The sequence below is a fragment of the Epinephelus lanceolatus genome, chromosome 14 (assembly GCF_041903045.1).
Source record: "Epinephelus lanceolatus isolate andai-2023 chromosome 14, ASM4190304v1, whole genome shotgun sequence".
NCBI classification, from domain to species: Eukaryota; Metazoa; Chordata; class Actinopteri; order Perciformes; family Serranidae; genus Epinephelus; species Epinephelus lanceolatus.
The window spans coordinates 33,017,647-33,035,618 of record NC_135747.1 but is presented as its reverse complement, the minus strand read 5'-3'; the positions used below and the strand labels follow the sequence as shown (position 1 = coordinate 33,035,618).

General features: G+C 41.2%; 1 protein-coding gene across 2 annotated transcripts in view; it reads right to left on the bottom strand.

Annotated features, from left to right (window-relative positions):
• The window catches only part of znf385b (zinc finger protein 385B), an 86,054-nt gene that overhangs the window by 47,021 nt on the left and 21,061 nt on the right, over positions 1-17,972 (bottom strand). For both annotated transcript variants that reach the window (XM_078174644.1, XM_033617023.2), the window contains exons 2-4: positions 11,825-11,962; positions 7,938-8,081; positions 7,666-7,782 (exon numbers count right to left, since the gene is read on the bottom strand). In XM_078174644.1, the coding sequence (XP_078030770.1) occupies positions 7,666-7,782; positions 7,938-8,081; positions 11,825-11,960 (397 nt within the window). In that variant the 5' untranslated portion in view covers positions 11,961-11,962. The remainder of the gene's footprint in view (positions 1-7,665; positions 7,783-7,937; positions 8,082-11,824; positions 11,963-17,972) is intronic.

Sequence of the window (17,972 nt, the reverse complement as noted above, 5' to 3'; positions counted from 1 at the left end):
CTATCTGTTTTTATGCTGCACATTAACAAGTCCTTGTCCAGCCAGTACCAGTTTCCTACTTAACCATGACTAGTTCTACCAGTCCCAAATCCCCAACACCAATCCCTTTACCAGTTCCACTAGTCCTACCAGATTTCTACTAGACCTTGGTACGTTCTACTAGGAATAATAATTCAGAATGGTTTTGTGACAGATAGTGATGAGGAATCACTGTCACTAATGCTGCTGTTTCCTGTTATTCTGGGAACAATGGCCTCTCCTCACCTACCCGTATTGGGTCTCAGTCATAATAGGTCATCTGGCTGAAGTCATGTCAGGTCATATACACTACAAGAGTTTATGTCAGGTCATCTACACTATAATAGCAGACCCTTGTTAACTGATCATTCACAAGGGGGGGCAACAAGTGGCCACACACCCAATACAGAAGTGGCAAAAGTATCAGTCCTTTGAAAGGCCACTTGAGGCTGGCTCCTGAAGCCAGTCAATCTCCATACAACTCCAGCATGGACAGCAACAGACTCCACTGTCTAGTCATCTTCTCCAATAGCATCAAGTGTATTTCATTTTTCTTTTCACTGTTATATAATATAATAATCGGGCACAGTTCTTAGTGTCTGTTAAACAGGTGTCTACTCTATCAATCTTATCAGTATTCTACTATTTTCTTTTCCTTTCGAAGTCCTGCAAGTTTTTGTCCACACAATGACCAGTCCTCCCAGTCCTCTGCAAGTTCAGCTGGTGTCAACAGATTTCTACCTCCTTGGTTCCCAACTGGTCCAGCCACAGGGTCCCGATTTCTCCTTAGTCCTTAATTCAAGGTTCACACAGTTTAATACAGACCGTTGAGTGAACATCATGACATTTTCTGGTGGGTGGGGCTTAGCTGGAGGCAAAATGATTCTCCACAAACATTAGCTAGCGCTAGCAAACAAGTTCTGTTGGCTTGTTTGACACAATGGAGAAAGATGATACAAGTGGTGCATTTAGAAATCCTCTTTGACCAACAGGGCTCCTGTTGTAGGGTAGAGCGTCAGACTAAATTTACGAATGCACCATGTCAGGTTACACACCGAGAATGCAAGGAGCACCAATGTGCATCTAGCCATCTTGTATTTTGAAAATTTACATTTTTTGGCATTTTTTATGACCCATGCCATTTGCCTCCAGTGTATTTTAGCCTCAAGAGTTCCATAGCAATTAAAGATTAACCAACACTGTAACATACTTCCACCATGGATGGATGATTTGACAGGATTGCTGAAGGTGGGATGGCTGGCTTTGTAGTTGATAACTATGCCAATCTTACAAAGGAGGACGACACTTTAACGGTTTCCTCCAGTTTGTTTTGCTGTCAAAGCTAACGTTAGCTAATGTGCTAAAAAGTTAGTGTTATGGAAAAATCCAGTATTCCTCTTAATCCCTCCCAGTTTCTGATGAGGTGGACAACCTTTAATACACATAACGTTATTCATCCATACAACAGGAAATACTTTTTCCCTAACCTGATATGAAGTGTGCGCTGCACATGTGAGCATTTCTGATGATGGCCTCCGTCCAGTCCTTTCATCTTTTCGCATTTAACCATTTGTCTTTGTTTTTGTTGACGGGCAGTGACGGCTAGTTTTGAGCAATGACTCCTTCTATTCTGGCTCCCAATAACACAACAAGACGACATTTTAAGACTCCTATGGAGCCTACAGCCCTGTGGTGGCAAGTTGTGTTTTACCTCCAGCTAACAAACTGATGTCACTGTGACATCAGCCTTAAAAGGGTCTATATTTATCATCATACTTGCATTTGGCCATGCCGTCTAGCTAGTTTGCTGTCTCTGTGAAGTAGCTGTCCATTATTCATTCACTCTACAGCAAGAAACAGCATTTCAAAATAAAAGTTCTGTGCTGGAATTTCAAACTACTTCAAAATAAAGCATGTTTTTTACAAATTGACACATGCGCGAGTCAGTTGCGATCCATTCAGAATGGACCCACAACCCACTTTTGGACTGCAACCCACCAGTTGAGAGCCATTGTTCTACCTAACCTTGACTAAACCTCTCAGACCTTGAGTCGTTCTACTGCCTAGACCTTAATCTGTCCCACCAGTCCTAGTTCTACTAGCCCTAGCAGTTTTTTCTTGACCTATAAATACATATTGTATTACAAGTTGTCAACTGGTGGTCACAGATGTGGTTCATGTGGGTGCAGCATCATAGGTTCAAATCTGGTCATGCACCCCCATGCAGTCTCGACCTCCCTCCTTCTCTCCCTCTTCTGAGGCTATTGTCATCACTGAACAGCACCCTGAGTGTGTGTATCCGTCAGCAGGGTCTATTCATACACAGCTGAATACATCAACCCAAGACTACACATCAACACCTGCTAAGTCTCTCCATCACACTCACACACACACACAAACACAGCTACAATAGGTATCTATTAATAACTGTCTTGTACTCATTATGTATGAGGTATCAGCAGGACAACACGCTGACCTTTATTAGCCCAGGAGAGCTAATTAGAGCTAGCTCTCCCTCACACACACACTCACACTTTTACATGAAAGGCAAAGAAAGTAAAAGGTGAACTGATTTTGACATTTCCACAGTGAAAGAAACCAATCAGGAAAACAGTTGGTCTCATTAAAATGTAACTTTACACTTCACCCAGTTAATAAAAGAAACTTCAACACTCTCCTCCAAATATTTTACACATTGCATTCTCGGCATGTATTTGCAGCAGTACAACACATTACACAGTCAAAGCACATTAGTGTTGTTGTCTTAAGGACCCAGCAACGACTCTGCCCACGCTGAACACAGGAAACCAACAGAGGAGGGGAGCTGTAATATTGTAAATGTTATGAGTCTCATGTGAGTTAATCTCTTCATTTGTACTGAGCATGTGGATCATGGGAATTCACTTCTTTCATTAGTGACTGAGTGTGTGTGTTTAAGTGTGTGTGTGTGTGTGAGAGTGTTAATACTGCCTCTCAGTGGTCATTAACTGCCACTGAGGAGAAAAGTAGGAGCATATTCAGTGAGAGGAAGCACTCCTCTCCCCTTAGTATGACTATGATTCTCCAAGATCCTCAGCCTAAGAAAACCATGTTATCATTTTTATTCCATGAATTCGGGTTCTGATAGTGTTTGTGTGATTGTAGTGTGTGTTTAGCAGTGGTGGAAATTAACTACATTTACTCAAGCACTGTGTATTTTAGAACACAATTTGATGCACTTTTCGCCAACGTCACACGTTTTTCCATTTTTATGGAAAAGTCTGCTCTATTTATGAGTCTGCTCTACCACCGGCAGCTGGTTTCAGTTGACCATTATGTTTCTGGTAACAACCACTACAGTAGAGTTGAAAATAAACCGGCATCGCGCAGAGCGTCATGAAATGCGCATCAAGTGCCACACCTAGCACACACCGGATGCGTCATGCTGTAGATCGTTAACTGACAACCAAGCAAAGTTATTACATATTTTACTGAAAGATCTATACCTCTTCCACCTCTGTGTTAGCTTAAAATCATGTGTGGACACCTTAAGTGCCGATCTCCACAGCTATGACTCAACAGGCGATGTCTTTTTGGATATGGTCTGTGGGTCATTTAGCTCAAGATATTTCTCAATCCTAACAAGTCTCTTGTCATCCATTCTTCGTCACACACGAGACACAGCGACAGAGTTCTCTTTGCATCAATGGTGAGGAGAGGAGTCGAGCTGCCACAGGAGCAGAGAAAAAGAGCTGCTACGGGAGTTGGTATGTACAAGTAGAGAGCGAGTGGAGGAAAGGTGCATTTAATTCCGGAGGAGGCAAGATTGAAACAGTGATGTGAAGTGCCACGGGGCAACCCATCCAGTAGTGCCAGCATTTCACACGGTGACATTACATACAAAGTCAAGGCAAAGACATGAATAGACGCGAATTTGCACCAGGCAACTCAAATGACATAAACATGTGAAATTTGCTCTGATCACATATTCACGTGAGCTGAAAATTTCTCAACTTGAGTGAGAAATTCCCATGACTCTGTGTTGCAAAAGACTGTCAGCATTGAGATCAAGTTAAGATTTGACTGACGTTACTGTGAATCAGAATTGGAGGACAAACTTATTGTTGCCGTCTGTGGACTCCTGAAACTCTTCAATTTAATGGCAGAACAGAGACAGAACAAACAAGGAGAGGGCACAGAGATTAGTAAGTGAAGCCACGAGACTACATGGTAGGTTCAGAAAATATGCATCTGTGACTTGTGTAAGCTATTTTGTTGAGCTGCTTCTTAGCAAAATGGTCTGAGTCATTTAAGTTAGTCTTTTATTGAGGAACGTAAACAACAGAAGGAGTGAAGCATTAATGCACTGCCATGACCGTATGAAAATAATGGAATGTTGCCGTCTTGGTTCACGCTGGTTCAGAGCATGATGCCTCTGTCTTCACACTGTTTATATCACTTGATCCCAGCTATCATGTGTATTCTACTGCAAACTAAGTTAGCCATTAGCTGCCTTCCCCAGTTAGCTAGCACAACTATTAGTACAGCTGCTAAGGATGAATATTTGCCAAAAAATCACTCCAGCAGCCACATATGTGCATGTTTTGCTTTCAGTGCGAGCACAGACTAATGTGTTGCCTACACATTCTAGTACTGCTGGGCTAACAAGTATTTCACTCTTTGTTCTTTCACTTATGTTTAACTCTGTGTGCATGTTTTCAAAATCCATTACTGTATTTACTTTCTATAGGGGCTTCGTGCTGATCTTTAACTGGTGATGATGTCTTTCTGGCAGTTCCTGAGGGACAGTGTAACAAATTTGACAGCTAGTCTAGACTCTTATAAATCCATCTTGTTACTGCACTAATTTATTTTTACAATAACTTTCTTTATGGTCTCCAATACTGCTTCACAGATTCACAAAGACTTCCAGTAAATTCAAATGCAATTCCTCATCTATAACCTTTACTGGAAGTGTATTTAGCTTGCTGCATACTGTAGCTGTGCACCTACACACAGTGTGTGGGCAGAAGAACTACACTGCATTTCAGAGGGAGATATTGCACTTTGTACTACTACTGTATGTTTAACTACATTTATCTGACAGCCGTGGTGACTACTTTACAGATCAGGATTTTATACATAAAACATAAGGTCTATTTGTAAACGATGATTCATCATCATATGTTAAACTACCCAACTGTGTAAAGTAATAAAAATGAGCTCCACCTTCATCAGTTAGAGCTAAAAATGGTGCTTACACATTAATGCATCAATAATTACAACCAGTAACATACTATATAAAAATATAACACTGACAGGATTATTCTACCCAGTGAGTACTTATACCTTTAATGCTTTTAGTACATTTTTAGGATGATGTTTTCATACTTTTACTAGGGCTGCTTCTGAACAGTTGACCAAACCTTGGTCGACCAGAAAGGTCATTAGTCGACAAGATTTCATTGGTCGCTGAGTCAAACAAAAAAACATAAACATGCAACTCTATTAGGAGCTGTGTCTTGTCAACATAAATCCAAACCTACATGACTGGACCATGTGGGGATTTAATTTGGAAGGACAGAGACAAGTGTCCACGCTCAGCAGTCAGACAGGAGGCAGGTTAATTTCTGGTGATATATGAATACTGACTGTGAGTTCTAGATTATTTAGGAAAAGATGAAAAAAAGAAAACATAACTGGTCTTTACAAGATAGTTGATACAAATAACTGATTCCAGCTGTTTTATATGATCATCAGTGAGGAGCTCACAGATATCATCAACTGTCTTCCTCTGTTTGTATCGGCTGTGATGTCATCTGACCTGACTGCTGATAGGCTGCTCAGCAAGCCAGGTCACTGTCACACACACACACACACACACACACACACACACAGCCTGGCCTAGAGGAGCTGAGTGCAGGCCAAAGAGCTTTTCATGGTCGAGCGTGCATCATATAATGGACGGAGAGAGAGAGGGAGAGCAACATGACCATTCAGGCTGAGTGGTGTGTCTGTGTGTCTGTGTGTGTGTGTGTGTGTGTGTGTCCAGTAGAGAGAGATTTAATCTTTAATCAGTGTTATTGTAGCCTGTACACTGATATAGACTCATAGTATGTAATTACAGCTGCTGCTGCTGCTGCAGATACACACATGACCATTCAGGCTGAGTGGTGTGTGTGTGTGTGTGTGTGTGTGTGTGTGTGTGTGTGTGTGTGTGTGTTGTTTGTTTTCTTTTCCTGAGTTTTCCTGTATTTTTATTTTGGAACTTATTTATTTAATGCTTTTTGCTTTACAATACAATTTATGTTGTCTTGTTTGAGTGGAACCTAGACATCAGCTCCACTTATCACTAAAACGACAGATTTCCAATGGAAGCTCTGCATTGTGTTTTTTGATCAAGAAAATAAGGACAATTAACTGGAACTCTTAATTATAAGGTAATTCCCATAGAGACATCATCATGACAGATTTCTGTAGACACAGACACATTAACACAACCAAATTCAATGCAGTGATATTGAATCGATGCAAGCGGTGTCTTTGGGAAATGTCAGTGTGGTTTCGGAGCAGTGCCACGTCCCAGTTTAATGACCTGCTGCTGTCTGCTCCACTTTAACTCCTTAGCACATTCTCACTCTGTTGACCAGCAGTTTGACTTTAAAAACTGGGTCTGAATCGCTAAAGACGCTCTGAAACTGTTCCAGTCACAGCTGATCACAGACCCAAAGAGGGTCAGGCAATGTGAAAGGCTTCAGCTGTAATATCTGCAGCAGAGGGCGCTGAAAGGACTTAGAAAACCAAAAATAATGAAAATACTCATAGACCATCTCATTAACAGTTTAAACATGTGACATCAGAACTTATGGGAAATTAGCTTCGTTGTTTTCATGCCCAGATTCAGAGGAGAATATGGATACCACTGTCATGTCTGTGCATTGAATATGAACCAGCAGCCACTTAGCACTAGCTGAGCATAAAGACTTCTTGGCTTTCAGCATCATTTTTGTCATTCCTTCCTCCAAACACAACAAACCCTGATTCACATATCACCTTTGAGATGCTCAGTTCATTTCAGGTAACATGGGTACTGTGAACTTTGGCCAGCGTGTTAGGAGGAGCTACAAATTTCATATTACCAACATGACTGACAGGTGTTTGGGTGGAGCTAACATTACGCAGACAGAGGCTGAGTATGTGATCTGAGTTAATGCAGGGTCAGTTTATTCTCTCAGGGGTCAATCTGAGACACACACGCACACACACACACACACACACACACACACAATCTCTTTTTCTTTCTGACCTCTTCCAGATGGCAGCAGCTGTTGATGATGGATGAGCCAAAGTCACTCTCAATCAGCAGACAGAAAGTCAGACTTTACAAATTAATGTCCTGTTTAGCACTTAATGTCCATCTGGTTACCGTGACAACTTGCATTTCTGCGATAGCCTACTGTCTGGATTAGAAGCACAGACTACTGACTACTCATTTCCTCTCGTGCAGGTACAGAATTCACATGCATGTCATGTTACATGTAGTCTTTGTGGTGCATTCAAGTGCAATTTTCAACAGGAGTCGTGAGGCAACATAAAACGTTTGATGAATCAGTAAATGTCGGGGCAGTGCACCAGTAGTAGTAGAAGCAGTTATAGCGCTGGCCCTACCTGCAGTCGTGCTGGATGAAGCGTTGAGGCCCGTACTGAGGCCTGGGGTTGGAGTTAGTCCTGCAGTCTGGGAGCTGAGCCCTGTGGCCTGGGGAAGGGACCTAGACTGAGTCCCTGCTGGAATCAGAGACATAAAGACGCATTAGAACATACAAGGAACTGATGAAAATAAACTACTGGTCCTACTGCTGTTACTGCTGTAACGGTACCCGTGCAGATACAACTGCTAATTCTGCTGCTACAATCACATGACAGCCGTGGTCGTAGTGTACCTGCTGCCTGTTGTCCTGTCTCTCCAGCCTGAAGCTGTCTCACTCTTCGAAGGTGAGACCTGCCATTGTAGTGTATCTGGGCCTGAGCAGCAGAGGTCAGCTGCAGATTACACACGTCACACAGCGAGTAGGCTCCGCCCTGACCTAAAAGAGAAAACAACAAACTGTAGAAAAATACACCAGACTGTAGGAGAAAACTACAAGGATATGTCAGACTGTCGGAAAAACTACAAGGATGAGTCAGACTGCAGGAGAAAACAAAACATCAAGGATGAGTCAGACTGTAGGAGATAACAAAACATCAAGGATGAGTCAGACTGAAGGAGAAAACAAAATATCAAGGATGAGTCAGACTGTAGGAGAAAACTAAACATCAAGGATGAGTCAGACTGTAGGAGAAAACAAAACATCAAGGATGAGTCAAACGGTAGGAGAAAACAAAACATCAAGGATGAGTCAGACTATAGGAGAAAACAAACATCAAGGATGAGTCAAACTGTAGGAGAAAAACTACAAGGATGAGTCAAGCTGTAGGAGAAAACAAAACATCAAGGATGAGTCAGACTGTAGGAGAAAACAAAACATCAAGGATGAATCAGACTATAGGAGAAAGCAAAACATCAAGGATGAGTCAGACTGTAGGAGAAAACAAAACATCAAGGATGAGTCAGACTATAGGAGAAAACAAAACATCAAGGATGAGTCAGACTGTAGGAGAAAACAAAATATCAAGGATGAGTCAGACTGTAGGAGAAAACAAAATATCAAGGATTAATCAAACTGTAGGAGGAAACAAACATCAGGAGAAAACAAAACATCAAGGATGAGTCAGACTGTAGGAGAAAACAAAACATCAAGGATGAGTCAGACTGTAGGAGAAAACAAAATATCAAGGATGAGTCAGACTATAGGAGAAAACAAAACATCAAGGATGAGTCAGACTGTAGGAAAAAACAAAATATCAAGGATGAGTCAGACTATAGGAGAAAACAAAACATCAAGCATGAATCAAACTGTAGGAGAAAACAAACATCAAGGATGAGTCAGACTGTAGGAGAAAACAAAACATCAAGGATGAGTCAGACTGTAGGAGAAAACAAAATATCAAGGATGAGTCAAACTGTAGGAGAAAACAAACATCAAGGATGAGTCAGACTGTAGGAGAAAACAAAACATCAAGGATGAGTCAAACTGTAGGAGAAAACAAAACATCAAGGATGAGTCAGACTATAGGAGAAAACAAACATCAAGGATGAGTCAACCTGTAGGAGAAAACAAACATCAAGGATGAGTCAGACTATAGGAGAAAACAAAACATCAAGGATGAGTCAGACTGTAGGAGAAAACAAAATATCAAGGATGAGTCAGACTATAGGAGAAAACAAACATCAAGGATGAGTCAAACTGTAGGAGAAAACAAACATCAAGGATGAGTCAGACTATAGGAGAAAGTAAAACATCAAGGATGAGTCAAACTGTAGGAGAAAACAAACATCAAGGATGAATCAAACTGTAGGAGAAAAACTACAAGGATGAGTCAAACTGTAGGAGAAAACAAAACATCAAGGATGAGTCAGACTATAGGAGAAAGTAAAACATCAAGGATGAGTCAGACTGTAGGTGAAAACAAACATCAAGGATGAGTCAAACTGTAGGAGAAAACAAACATCAAGGATGAGTCAGACTATAGGAGAAAGTAAAACATCAAGGATGAGTCAGACTATAGGAGAAAACAAACATCAAGGATGAGTCAAACTGTAGGAGAAAACAAACATCAAGGATGAGTCAGACTATAGGAGAAAGTAAAACATCAAGGATGAGTCAAACTGTAGGAGAAAACAAACATCAAGGATGAATCAAACTGTAGGAGAAAAACTACAAGGATGAGTCAAACTGTAGGAGAAAACAAAACATCAGGAGAAAACAAAACATCAAGGATGAGTCAGACTGTAGGAGAAAACAAAACATCAAGGATGAGTCAGACTATAGGAGAAAGTAAAACATCAAGGATGAGTCAAACTGTAGGAGAAAACAAACATCAAGGATGAATCAAACTGTAGGAGAAAAACTACAAGGATGAGTCAAACTGTAGGAGAAAACAAAACATCAAGGATGAGTCAGACTATAGGAGAAAGTAAAACATCAAGGATGAGTCAGACTGTAGGTGAAAACAAACATCAAGGATGAGTCAAACTGTAGGAGAAAACAAACATCAAGGATGAGTCAGACTATAGGAGAAAGTAAAACATCAAGGATGAGTCAGACTATAGGAGAAAACAAACATCAAGGATGAGTCAAACTGTAGGAGAAAACAAACATCAAGGATGAGTCAGACTATAGGAGAAAGTAAAACATCAAGGATGAGTCAGACTGTAGGAGAAAACAAAATATCAAGGATGAGTCAGACTATAGGAGAAAACAAAACATCAAGGATGAATCAAACTGTAGGAGAAAACAAACATCAGGAGAAAACAAAACATCAAGGATGAGTCAGACTGTAGGAGAAAACAAAACATCAAGGATGAGTCAGACTATAGGAGAAAGTAAAACATCAAGGATGAGTCAGACTGTAGGAGAAAACAAAATATCAAGGATGAGTCAGACTATAGGAGAAAACAAAACATCAAGGATGAATCAAACTGTAGGAGAAAACAAACATCAGGAGAAAACAAAACATCAAGGATGAGTCAGACTGTAGGAGAAAACAAAACATCAAGGATGAGTCAGACTGTAGGAGAAAACAAAACATCAAGGATGAGTCAGACTATAGGAGAAAGTAAAACATCAAGGATGAGTCAGACTGTAGGAGAAAACAAAATATCAAGGATGAGTCAGACTATAGGAGAAAACAAAACATCAAGGATGAATCAAACTGTAGGAGAAAACAAACATCAAGGATGAGTCCAGACTGTAGGAGAAAACAAAACATCAAGGATGAGTCAGACTGTAGGAGAAAACAAACATCAAGGATGAGTCAAACTGTAGGAGAAAACAAACATCAAGGATGAGTCAGACTGAAGGAGAAAACTAAACATCAAGGATGAGTCAGACTGTAGGAGAAAACAAAACATCAAGGATGAGTCAGACTGTAGGAGAAAACAAAACATCAAGGATGAGTCAGACTGTAGGAGAAAACAAAACATCAAGGATGAGTCAGACTGTAGGAGAAAACAAACATCAAGGATGAGTCAAACTGTAGGAGAAAACAAACATCAAGGATGAGTCAGACTGAAGGAGAAAACTAAACATCAAGGATGAGTCAGACTGTAGGAGAAAACAAAACATCAAGGATGAGTCAGACTGAAGGAGAAAACTAAACATCAAGGATGAGTCAGACTGTAGGAGAAAACAAAACATCAAGGATGAGTCAGACTGTAGGAGAAAACTACATAGAAGAGTCAAAGACAGGCTATAGGAGAAAACTAAAAGGATAAGTTAGTCCGTAGGAGAAAGCAAAACATCGAGGACAAGTTGAACTGTAGGAGAAAACTACAAGGACAAGTCAGTATGAAGGAGAAAACTACAAGGATGAGTCAAACTGTCGGAGAAAAAAACCCATCAAGAATGAGTCAGACTATGGGAGAAAACTACAAGGGTGAGTCAGATTGTAGGAGAAAACTACAAGAATGGGTCACACTGTAGGAGAAAACTACAAAGATATGTCAGTATATGGGAGAAAACTACAAGGATGAGTCAAACTGTCGGAGAAAACAAAACATCAAGAATGAGAAATGGGTCAGACTGTTGGAGTAAACGACAAGGATGAGTCAGAGAAGGACTACAGGAGAAAAACATCAAAGATGAGTCAGACTGTTGGAGAAAACTAAACAGATGAGTGAGAATGTAGGAGATAATTCAGAGCATTGGTTCTGGAGCATGTCAGTTACCTGTGGACGGAGTCTGCTGGACAGACAGACTGGTACTTGTAGGGGTTGGGGGGTCCATCAGCTCTTGACACATTCCTCCAAAGGCAAAGATCTGCCCCCTCTCCAGGAGCTGAGAGGGGCTGAGAGGAGTCTTCATCCCTGAGAAAGGAGAACAAAAAGACACATAAATAATGATTACTCATGCTGAACATCATTGATATTTATCTGTAGATGATATAAACTGTGATAACAGGACCCAATCTGCCCACACTTAATGTCAGATAATGATTTAAAATAAGTGATCCATAACACGACTTTATATATTACCACCTCACCATAATACAAATCCACTCTAGATGTAAAACAGTAATGACCAAACGCAGCAACAGTGCATACAGTGCTGATGTAAGCGTGACACCGACCACAAGAACAAGTAATGACACTAACAGGAGACACTCATTGAGGGACAGACAGGTGGACAGAAAGACGGGCGGAGAGGAGCAAGGCCCGAATGACACCGGATGCAGAGTGTGAAGCATCAGACGCTCACAGGGAGAGTGATGAAGTAATGAGTAAGAGGAGAGAGGAAGGATGACATACTGTATGTGTGTGTGTCGAGTGTACACTGTGTGTGTGTGTGCGTGTGTAGGTCAGTCTATGACTGTGTCCATCTGTTGTTCCGTTCGCTCTGCCAAGTCACATGACCTCTGACAGGACACACACCCACCCACCCAGGTTTTTTTTTTCATCATCAGTTATCTCGTATGACCTACATGCATTACTACTGTATTTAAATTCTCTTTGGGGATTTGGATCAGATTTGGATCATCTCATTAATGCTGTAACGTCACACCATTGGCTGAAGGCGCAGGAGGAATTGTTACCTAATGATGGTTTTTAATTCACAGAGTGGTATAGCAGCTGCTGGTGCCCATAAGGTCCGCACTGGAGAGAAAATCAAGGTCTCTGGTATCGACATCGACACACCAGCTGGACCAGCTATGCATTCAAGCCCTCTGGGGCAAATTTGTCGTTTGGTCTATATGAATAAAATTGACTTGAACTGACTTGACATTTAGGAAGACAGCCATCAGAAAGTCACTGCTGTTATTTCATAGCCGTAGGTCAGCCTGGGGGACCTATTGAGAACCATATAGCAGCTATAGTGCAGTATTTTGCTCCTGATTGCAGCAACAAAGTGGTCTGGATGTGTCAGAAAGCTATGTGTCAAATTCAGAGTTGTGAAGTGAGAGTAAAAAAAATGAACAGCTGTGAAAGTATCTGGTTCTCTGACATAAAATCAAAGATACAAGCCTATGTACAGTATATGTATGTATATAAAAACATAAGGTGAGAAATTAACTTCGACTCCCAAGGTGCCGTTTTATCAAGCAATATCCAATCACAGATCTTAAAATTATGTTACATACGCTGCCAACGGCATGTCGAATTCAAAGATTACGCTATAGAGAAAACAGGTTTTACATTCTTTTGAAATTTTATATTAATTAGGCAACTGATTCACTGGCCTCCATAGCAACAGTGACTGAGTCTCATGGGCACTGTAGTATCTAGAGCTTTCTACTATGCCTGTAATGGGTGTTGTTTGGACCCAACTGCAGCACAAAGGAGACCAGGAACAGTTGGGAACAGTGTTTACTGTTGCATTTCAGCAGGTACAGGGCAGGACTAATAAGTAGCACACAATACAGTTCGACACTCCCATGAAGTCTCCCAACAAAGGCCACACCGCCCTGGATGGTAAAGAGGCTTAACCGCGCAAGTAGGCAATTTTATACTTCTGCGTCAAATTGACACCGTAGACTCTACATCAACATAGACCCTATGTCATAGCCTGACATGCACCTCCCAAGAAATTTCTGTAAGCTGAAACCATTTCCCTCAGTGGAAACAAAGCTTTTATTTACTTTAATTTCACAGATAAGAAACAATAAATTGTGAAGACAGTAAAGCCTCCACAAAAAGTCTTGTGTGTGATTTATCCTGGCTTCATATGAGCAGAGGAAATCTCCGCTCGTCATTAGGCTAATTTATACAATATGAAATGCCATAGGCTTATGCTAATTATGTTAGCATGTTATATTTGTTTGGAAAACATGTTTAGTATAAGACAGTTGTTTTGTCAGTGAACCTTGTGAGTTGTAATGGAGCCGAACTTTGTAATGTTACTTTTGTTAAATGTTGCTGTTGTCCCTGGCTTCATATGAGTAGAGGAAAAGTCTGCTAGCCACTAGGCTAATTTACACAGTGTAAAATGCCATAGGCTTGTGCTAATAACGTTAGCATGTTGTATTTGTGGAGCAAATGTGTCCAGATAAGTGTTTGTCTGTGAATGCTGCAAGTTATAGTGAAGCTGATTTGTGTACTTGTGTTTGAAATTGTCTCTATTAAGCCATGTTTAATGTGTGTTTAGAATCAACTAAAATTTACAGCACTTCACAGAAACCCTGAGATCCGAACAGCTCCTTCTAATTTAAAAGCAGATGTGTGGAAATACTTCAGCTTCTACAACGTTGACGGCGGAAGCGAACTGGACAAGAGCCACGTTATATGTAAGCTGTGTCGTGCTAAAATAAAATACTTTGGCAACACAACAAACATGAGAAGCCATGTAACTCGATTCCACCTGACGGAGGAGTCAGGGAGACGGCAGGCTGTTGTTGCTGCGGCTACTAGTGGCGCTACCGACCAGAGAACAATCGAGGAAGCAATTAGAAAGCTGCCACCCTCATCGGAAAAGGCCAAGCGAATTATGAAGGCCATCGGGGCATTTATTGCCAAGGATATGCGTCCTTATTCTGTCGTGGAAAATCAGGGATTTCGAGCACTGCATACATTGGAGCCCAGATACACCATCCCATCCCGATGCTATTTCACCGACACGGCCATCCCGACACTCTACCATCAAACCAAAACAGAAGTCATGGCCTCGCTGTTGAAGGCAGGTAGGAACGCAGTTACATGTGATGCGTGGACGTCTGTCGCCACCGAATCATTTGTTACTCTAACTACGCATTTTATCTTGTGATTTAAGATACCTGTTGTTACCTTTGGTTCCATACAACGAAGTTCTAACTTTCCAGTTTGCAAGCATTTCCATTTATATGTTTAATAAAATATAATGGAAATGAATTCAACTGTTTCTTATTACAAATGCACTGTTTTTAAAAATTGCAAGTGTTGAATGCTTATTCAGTGAGACAAAAAGAAATGTGTGTTGTGAAAAAGTGCATCAATATATATAAATTAAAGATGCATCAATAATTGTGCCCAAAGATTTCCACCCCTACCTGCCACTGACTAGAGCTTTGGAGGTGTAACTGCAGAGTGACACAGACACACCACCACATAAGTATAAATGCTCACAACGGCGTAGGCCACGTGCGTAGGCTATGGTGTAGGGTCTGCCGCACAAGTATTTATCCCCCTTCAGGCGTTAGCCCAACAGGAAACACAGTTCAGTCCAGTAACAGGCAATGGTACCGTGGCAGAGCTGTCAGAAGTAGGTATGAGAAATCAGTCAGGAACAAAGTGCTGGAGAGTCTTGCATGAGTGCCAAAGAATAATCTGGCATCAAGTGACTAAGAGGCTGGAGTATATGTGCTGGCTGAGAGTAATGAGGAGCAGGTAAACTGAGTTGGCTCGATGAGGTGGGCGTGGTGGACAGGCAGGAGCGGGAACAGTATAGACAAGTGATTAGTTTGCAGGTAGGAGTGGCAGAGAGGCAGGATGAGGGGAAAATGACTGACTGAGGGGCGAGTGACTGTGCATGCAGAAAAATGCAGGTAACTAGGAAAGTAAAACTGTGACAATGCCAGACTGATGGACAAATAATCTCCGAAAAAAGTTGAAACAATAAAGACATATCATCCAGGAGAGGCCTGTGTTTTGTTAGGTAACATTTAAGATATTGTTTAACAGTATTGTTTAACAGAAAAACCCTCTCAAAACCAGCGGCTCCTCTCATTTCCCGACTCTATCGAGATGTGACATCAATTCCTGCCTAGCCTCAGATCCACTATCTCCAAATTTCATGGCAAACAATGAATGTCAATCTCATGGTGGCGCTCAAGTTGGGAATCCAGGAGTTCGCCAAAGTCTTTAGGTCACATTATCTGGGAAATAAAACGTTTCCTGGCAATCCATCCAATAGTTTCTTTTTGTTAGATATGTTTTAGATATAAAATTCTCAGCCAAATATACAGGCCCTCATTTATCAATCAATCTTACAAACTGGTGCAGATCCGAGCACTGAAATCATCTTATGATAGGGTTCGAGTGTGATTCATGAAACGTTCTCATCTCGTCAGTCGCAGCATATGAATGATTGGGTGTTAATAAATGTGACGGCTGAAAACAATCAGCATTTCAATATTCCATATCCCAATATGTCCTCAGTTTAGAGGCCTCAACCTGAGAGTTTACAACATTCAGGGACGTAAGATGGCCAAGAAGAGAAATGTCTCTAAACTAGAAATGGAAACACTGATGTCTGAAAAGTGGCATCAAAGGAAGAAGAAGAAACGCAGTACATGAAGAAATTACCGCTGTGGTCAGCATCATTGCAGTGTTCGAACTCCAGCTGAGGTCGGAATATTTAATTTATACTTCATGATATGTACCAACCTATGGCCCACATGTATTAATGATATTAGCCTATATATCATATAATATTGATATTTAGGGTTGCAACGGTATGCCTACTCTCAAAGGGGAGACTTTTTACACATACGTGCCACTCAGTTTTTAACATACTCACACAGGAATGGAACAGCCAACAGGAGCAACTTGGGGTTCAGTATCTCGAGCCACTGATCTTCCGATTGGTGGACGACCCGCTCTACCTCCTGACGTAAGCTGCCCCAGTGGTCATGAGATAAATCAATAGCAAACCTAAAGCCTCCATCACTTTCACACTTCCTGTCTTTCTACCTGTCTCTCTCCTCCAGCTGGTTGTTAGTAGTCGACTTTATGTTCTGCAGACAGCTGGTTAATCTGCCACTGTGATGAATTAGCCACAAAATGTACACACACACACACACACACACACACTCACACTCACACATCAGAGCCAGCTGATGCTGACATCAGCTTTAGCGAGGGAAGGATTAAATATATCTGCTCTATTGAGCTGGGAATTACACCACACACACACACACACACACACACACACACACACACACACACGCATACACACACACTCACCCAGGTAAATACATACACACATGCATAAAGTAAGACGCAGGAAAAGAAAAAAGCAAGTCAGCAAACTGAGCATTCGGCATTAAAATGAAATGAAATGAAATGAAATATGTGTATTTACCTTTTCTGTTGTAATGTGTGTGTGTGTGAGTCTAATCCAGGCTGACCAGGCAGTCAGTAATCAGAGAGGCCAGCTGTGGGTTATAATCCCACACACACGCACACACATATACACACACACGGCATTGAAGCAGCAATGTGATTCCTGATGGAAGAGGGAAAGCAGAAATATTTTCTTCAGCGTCAGTGCTTCACAACAACCTGAATTTCCTCTTCCTCCTTTTCAGACTTCAAAGAGACTCAGTTGAGTGCAAAGCAACACTTCAGTGAGTTTCATCTCTGCGTCTTTAATATCAATACATAGTGAAATATCATATCATACATTCACTGGACAGCACTGCGCCGCACCGTTTGTGGATCATTCTGAGGCTTTTAATACTGTTGACAGCGGTGTTTTATTTAAACTGCACTGTCATTGTTTTGGATGTTTTTGCTCAGAACTTGTTTGAGGCATATTTATCTGATAGATAACGTGTAATCTGTACTGATGTTCTCAAAACAACCTTCTTTAGGATGAATAAGGGGCGATAACAGGGTTCTGTGCTGGTTCCTTTACTGTTTTCACTTTAAAACAGTGGTGTAGTGGAGGGTATACACAGGTATAGGGGGTATACCCACCTCAAAAATCCATTGGAATATACACGCCATTTTATTAGGTACACCTGTTCAACTGCTCATTAAGGCAAATAGCTTATCAGCCAATCACATGGCAGCAACTTAGTGCATTTAGGCATGTTGACCTGATCAAGACGACCTGCTGAAGCTCAAAGCAAGCATCAGATTGAGGAAGAAAGGTGATTTAAGTGACTTTGAACGTGGCATGGTT